Source organism: Haplochromis burtoni, unplaced genomic scaffold (genome assembly GCF_018398535.1).
Source record: "Haplochromis burtoni strain Fernald_Lab_line unplaced genomic scaffold, NCSU_Asbu1 Contig_13, whole genome shotgun sequence".
NCBI lineage: Eukaryota > Metazoa > Chordata > Actinopteri > Cichliformes > Cichlidae > Haplochromis > Haplochromis burtoni.
Genome location: NW_024582374.1, coordinates 448,272 through 455,085, shown reverse-complemented (window position 1 = coordinate 455,085; position 6,814 = coordinate 448,272). Strand labels below are relative to the sequence as shown.

At 38.9% G+C, this 6,814-nt stretch overlaps 1 protein-coding gene across 1 annotated transcript; it reads right to left on the bottom strand.

The window, feature by feature from the left end:
• Nucleotides 1-1,462: 1,462 nt before the first annotated feature.
• On the bottom strand, nucleotides 1,463-3,368 carry znf648 (zinc finger protein 648). The gene is made up of 2 exons (XM_005919834.3): nucleotides 3,207-3,368; nucleotides 1,463-2,929 (listed from the first exon to the last, which is right to left on the bottom strand). Exon 2 carries the CDS (start codon nucleotides 2,927-2,929, stop codon nucleotides 1,463-1,465), a length of 1,467 nt encoding a protein of 488 aa, XP_005919896.1. The 5' UTR covers nucleotides 3,207-3,368.
• Nucleotides 3,369-6,814: the final 3,446 nt, after the last annotated feature.

Sequence of the window (6,814 nt, the reverse complement as noted above, 5' to 3'; positions counted from 1 at the left end):
TTGCCAAGAAATAGCTGCAATTCCCGACAGAGCCTCTCAATTAATGTAGAGCAAGTGACAACACGGCAGGTGCCGTCTCCTTTTACGATTAGTCTGCAGTAGCCAAGAATGAGTGGCACACGCTGGCCTTGAATTCAACACACGCACAAACAAACACACACATGCAGATGAGCAGCATGTGTGCATACGTCCTGCCAATAAAGTGTCACTATACAAATTATCAGAGTGGATTTATGAAAGACTGCTTAAAATGGCATCCAGATGAGACTATACTAGAACCTAATATATTTCGAACAAAGTTACATATTTTGATAATTGGAAAATAAACAAATAAAAAAAACTCCTCAACAGGCAGACATCTTATACAAAATCTTTATTGAGATTCGGATTCACAGTAAAATGCTAGTTCACTTTTACTCACTGATAAACTCCAAACATGCTACGCTTCTTGTACATGTAGCAATATGATTACAAAGAACCAAAACTCAGAAGATGGCAGCATGCATGATTAAAATACATTTAAACCTAACGTATAGGAATCTGACATCTAGTACAATATCATAAATGCTATTACTGTGTTTAGAAAAGATCACACTCTGTATCCGGGCAAACTCAATTTTTCTCACTATGTGTATTTCTGTTGGTAAAATAGAAATCAAACTACAAAAGTAAGCATGACAAATGCTGTAGTTGAATAAATAAAGCGCACTATGAATACAAAGTACTAGTATGTGAAATTCACATCCAAAAAGTCCAAATCAGCAAAAAGAGTAAGCAGTAACTGACTGGCAATCCAGCTTCCCTGAATGATTACAAATGCACTGGTCTATTAATGTTGTCACAGTAATGTTTTTAGTATCAGTGATGCAAAATCTTATCTACTCAAGAGCAGTACTTAAATATTGTAATTGTATTTGTATTATTCTTTGCAAGGGTTAAGAACAATAAGCTGCCTATCATTTGAAGCTGGTATGTCTAGTGTATGTTTGACTTGTGCCACTGTTGCTACAGAGTGGTGGTGCATTTATGTATTTCCACACTTCCTTTGGGAAATGTGGTGTAAAGTTCATGGCTGTAGTGCATGATTGAAGAAGTCGTATGATAAAATGCCTAAATGCAAAACTGCTATATTGTGGGTAACATTAATTACATTTACAGTGCATTCACAGTTTTAAAAAAAGGGTTCAGTGCTCTTTTAATGAGTTTCATATCACACCATTAAACTGTCAGCTCCAGTGTCAGTGCTGTGCTGGCGGTAATTTTTATCCCAAGACATTCTCGTGGGAACCCAGCACGCTGGGGAAACAGAGTGAGGATTTTACAGCTCATGGCACTCTAAATAAATATTGCACATTAGCATATGTAAAGTGGTGCCCTATAACCTTTTGTCCAATGTTTCTTGACCTTAATAACTGAAATGAAACAGCTGTAGCACAGTAATGGATATGTACAGTTCTTGTCTTTAACAGGCTGCGACACTTTTGTCCCCATGTTTCTGCACATGCTGTGCAAGTTTTGTGGAACACTGGAAAGATTTGTCACATTCTGTGCAAACAAAAATCCTCCCTGCACAGTTTTGCTCCTGATGAAGCTTCAGTTTTGCTGGGTGGCTAAAATTCTTGCTGCAGCCCACGCAGTTGTGGGGTTTCTCTTTACTATGTATGAACTGGTGACGAACAAGACGGGAAGCCATGGCAAATGCCACGCCACATTCTGTGCACTTATGGGGCCGCACTCCGCTGTGAATGGCTTCATGCTCGGTCAGGTTGGAGGACTTTGTGAAACACTTGGAGCACACAGAGCAGACAAAAGGACGCACTCCTCTGTGGATTTTCTGGTGCTCTGCCATGCGGCTAGCCAGGGCAAACCTCTTCCCACAGTCGGGGCAGGAGAAGGGTCTTTCTCCCAGGTGCTTACGCTCGTGGCGCTTCAGAGCTAGGGGTTTATTGAAGGTCTTGCCGCAGTGCGTGCATGGGAAGGGCTTGTCATTGGTGTGCATGTTCCGCTCATGCTTCCGCAGGTCTGAAGAGCGGATGAAATCCTTGCCGCAGGTGTCACAGATGTATGGCTTTTCACCAGTGTGTGTACGGATATGCTTACGGTAATCTGAGGACCAGATATAGGTTTTGACACAGAAGGGGCAGTGATACGGTCTTTCACCCGTGTGCAGACGCTTGTGTTGCTGCAGCGTGCCTTGATGAGAGTAAGCCTTGCCACATATATCACATACATGCGGCTTGAGGCCTGTGTGTGTTTGTAAGTGACTCTGCAGGTTGCACAGCTTCTTGAAAGCCCATTGGCAGTGCGTGCATTTGAATGGACGTTCCTCTGTGTCAGTGTCAACTCCATTGCGTTTTTTCATTGCTACCAAAAGTCGAGGGATTTTGTCGTCTTTACACTTTTTAAGCAATTTCATAAGTGAAGGACTATTTACATTCAGAAGTTTGGTCTTATTCTCACCTTCGCTTGGAGAAGATTCCTCACTACTTAACTCTAGCTTAGATGTCCTCTGTTGGTCTGAGACATCACTTTGGCTCTTGGATTGTTTCAAGAACATCCTTTCATTCTGTGTCACAGCATCCTGGAGCACATCATTTGGTTTACATATTTCATTGGTCTTAGTGTATGCAGTGCATCGTAGCGATGCCCCTTTGTGTTCTTGCTCATCCTGGATTGTTGTTTCTTCTCCTGGTGAAAGCCCTGCAAACCTCTCCACAAGAGAGAAGTTTGGTGTTTGAGGATTCAGATAAAGGATTCCAGTCTCATTACTCTCTGGGAATGGCTCCATCCTTACACCATTACTGCCAAATGAAGACTCTATATTCACACTGTGAGTGTTACTCAAGATGTATCCATCCAGGGGAAAATGAGTGACACTTCCCTTCCTTTTCCTTTTCCTTTTTTTGTCAACATCTGTCCCAGTAGACATCTGCAGAATGACACTGATTTTGTCAGAAATGTGTTTTGAATTATTTATTTATTTATTTTTTACTCATAACTGATGCCACACAGACTTTCTGCAGCAAGTCTGCTGTTGCTGCATGCACCAGTATCATGTAAATATCCCACACATGCTCTGACACCATGCTCGTCATATGACACCATAACTTTACTATGTGTTCCCGCAGCGTTATATTACTATAAAAATAAAAACAACTCATTATTTTGTAATTTCACACATTAAATCGTTTTATAGAGCAGCTTACCCTGGAGTCTCCACGCGAGCAGGTCAGATCCCGGAGATGCCAGGGAGATATACTAGCCCGGGTACTAGTATAACTCTATGAGAGATGTCCGGTTGCGTTAACGGGCGGAGTTTGGCAGCAAGCCTCTGTAGGTCAGCATCTATCCTGCAAGTCAGCAGCAGCAATTATATCTTCACAGCCGGGCTCAATTTACCCTCCACTCACTGAACTTGCCACCCGTTTTACATACGACTTGTTGAGTAATTGCATCAGACGGAGACTTTCAGATTGCGTTGGACGGTAGAAAGTCGGAAACTTTAACAGTTTACTCGCTTAAGTTGGATCCTTGAACTGGAAAGACTAACTTTTAATTAACTTTTAGTTTACCAACACTCTTTTTGACTCTTTTTATTTTCTTTTTATTAATTTGTTTTAACAGCTTTAAAAAATAGAAATAAAAACAACAACAACAACAAAAAAAGAAGAAAATAAAATGTTTTTGATAATGTGTGAGTTAGTGCCGCGGTCCGCGCATTGATATTTAGGTTACGCTCTCAGGAGGGCGTTAATGAAACGTTCAAATTACCTTTAAGCCAAGGAAGAAACAAAATGCAACACTCTACTTAAATTACATATCACAAACCTGGAAACATTTTTGCTCAGTTTAAGTATACTCGCCCTTGCTATTAGTGAGTGACATATTTTGTTTTTGAACGGGTATAAAATAATGGTCGTATTTGTAAGTATGCGACTAGTGCATTGATATTTTAATTAAATGCATTATGAGGTCTGGTGGAGACGGACAGAAATTTAAACCATTTGCTTGTTAAATAATTACACTGAGCTGAAAACATTTGACCAACACTAACCGTTTCAGCACAGCTAATATTCAAGTATATTTTCATTCCCCGTTAAACTCTAACCGTTAGTAATAATCTAAGAGTGAGCACCGTACTGTCCAAAAGTCTATAAAGTATCACATTGATGACGGTGTTTCAGATCACAGCAAAGTTATTTTCACCTCTATTTTAAGTTCATGAGCATTTTGGGGTAACGACCACAAGATGTCACTGTTCACCTGATATTTTGCCAAGTCAGAAGCCAAAACTGTGGAAAATCACCAGCTCTACGAAAAAGAGAAAAAAAGGGTGAATTTTAGAATGCATCTTATTGTAGACATCTGTGTTGCTTTAGAAAAAAACACGATGTTTTCAGCTCAGTCTCTGAATGAAAAAAAATATCTATGGATATATCAACAGATGAATCTTGTTGGTTTCGAAACAACAGAAGTTCTGAAGGATACTTATATGTGCCCGACGTATGCTTAACAAAATCAACATGGGAGAATGGCTTCAACTTAGTGCCCCCCCTTGTTTAGAGAACACTGTGTACAGCTTTTGTGATAAATAAGTTGCAGTCCAGTTTTTTGCCAGTAGATGGCCTCGAAATATCCATTCAGTAAACAGAGTCATCATGGAAAAGGAAAAAAGGGAATCCACTTGTCCTGTAATCAAAATATAATAATATTTCTTTCATACTCAATAGTAGGACATGTCTTTATTAATTTTGAGAACTCGTGTTTTTCCCCTCCCTGATAAAATCCTCCAGAGCTTTCCTATTTTTCCCTGTCAGAATAATGGTGTTTTTTTGTTTTTTTTGTTTTTTACACTATAGGGACTGACAGGATTTAAACCTGCATGTGTTAAGTAACTTAAATCTTAATTAAATTGACAGTTGTAGTCTGCACTCAGAGCACTTTCCCAGGAGAACAGATTGAAATCAGATCCTTAACAAATCACCTTTACAAGGCTGCATTTTCCATTCGTTTGTACCTCAACACAAAGTTTTGGCTTCAGTTTCCCACACATATCCACCACAAGAATACCTGTACATGTCTTCTCACGTAAGCTTTCAGGGATATTGCCCCCTTTGTTGAACAGTAGGTACAAATGGATGATTTGATACACCAATTTAGGACAATTTCATAGATATCACAATTAAAAGAAAAAACAAAAAAGAACAATGAAAATAATCTCTGGAGTTGTGCATATTTATGTGTTGTCCAACATTTAGTTTTGTGAAAACCATCATTTTTAGTTTATTTCAAGTTTATTCATCAAGTTCCAAGTTTGAAGAAGTAACTCTAACTCTACATAATGTTAAAATCAGATCAGGAGTTAAACTGGTAATTACTCTTTTTCTTTGTATATGTATCAACTTGAAGCTGTCATAACAAAGCTTTGGTGGATGTTGCATAAGTGGGTTGCAGTGACGTGAACCCGGATGCCGAAGCTGTACTAACAATCAGCATGAAGAGCATCACCCAGGAAGTCTCTGTTGGGAGTAAAAAGATTGTGGTTTGTTAGTTTACTTTGTGTTTGTGTTTTTTCCAGACCCCCAGTAAATAAAGTGTTATAATCCCCTTGTGATTCTTTCAAAGCAAGTAATGGAAAGAGAGCGACTCTTCCTCCAAATGCAAATTTTAGTTCTACTCGCTCTGACTGACCTGCTTTTCCTTGGAAGTTACACTTGAATAAACATTTTATTGATTTCCATGCAACTCATTCAAGTGCACTGAAAAAGTGCAGAGTCATCCTGGAGGTGGTTCTTCAATTTCATGCTGGAGAGTAAACTGCCTTAATTGAGAACATACCCAAATGGGGAATTTTCCACAGACCTTCACTCTGTGGCTGTGGAAATTGTTGGTTTTTTTCACTATTCATCCACTTACATAAGTTCTACCTTAATGGACATATTGTACCACTCAATATAAATTTGGTGTGGTTTCACTTTTCAGTAAAGTTTTTCCATGTAGATTTTCTTTTTGTGCCAAATTGGTTCGTGCATGGGGTGATGAGGTACAGGGGGAGAACAAAATGAAAACAGCTTACAATAGAGTGCAATGCAAAGCACAACAGTAACCCGACAGAGCTGAATTAAGATTCTTTATGATGTTAAACACTGTAAATGATAACAAACTGTAATGTATTTAATTCAAACCTGATTTGATCACTGGTTATTTGAATGTAGTCACATAAGCTGCAGGCCTACTTCTCATGTGCACAATTAGTGGTTCAGTATGTTTGCATCTTGGACGGCGCTGACAAGCTTGGCACCATCGTTGGCATGCAGGATTCATAACTCCAGTGTGCTTCTAAATATAGTAAGGAACAGTTGTACCAATGCACTGTCGAAAAACATCCTGTTAGAATGACTTTAGTGTTGAAAGGGGTACTGGCTTATTATGAAAGTGTTTACTAACCTGTTGCTGGTAAGTATCCTTCTTAATCTTATTTACTATCTGTGGAGATAAGGTCACAGAAAGATGGGACCCTAAACTTATACCATAGGGTGAATATTACAGTATTGGGAGAGCTGCCGTCTTTGTCCTTAGTAGTTTTTTTTAAGTGAATTTGGTTGTTCTTCAAGCTCACACCTGCAGTTTCTCAGTTTACAAGGATTTTCATTCTATTATTTCTCTGCAATTGAAAAAATTTAAATTAGAGTCTATTAAGAAGTGGACTTGTATGAGTCCAATTTACCTTAGTATGTGATTATAGTTTGCCATCAGCAATTGCATTTGACAGGTACTGTTGAATAAGTATAATTAAAGGCTTAAAGCGCATACA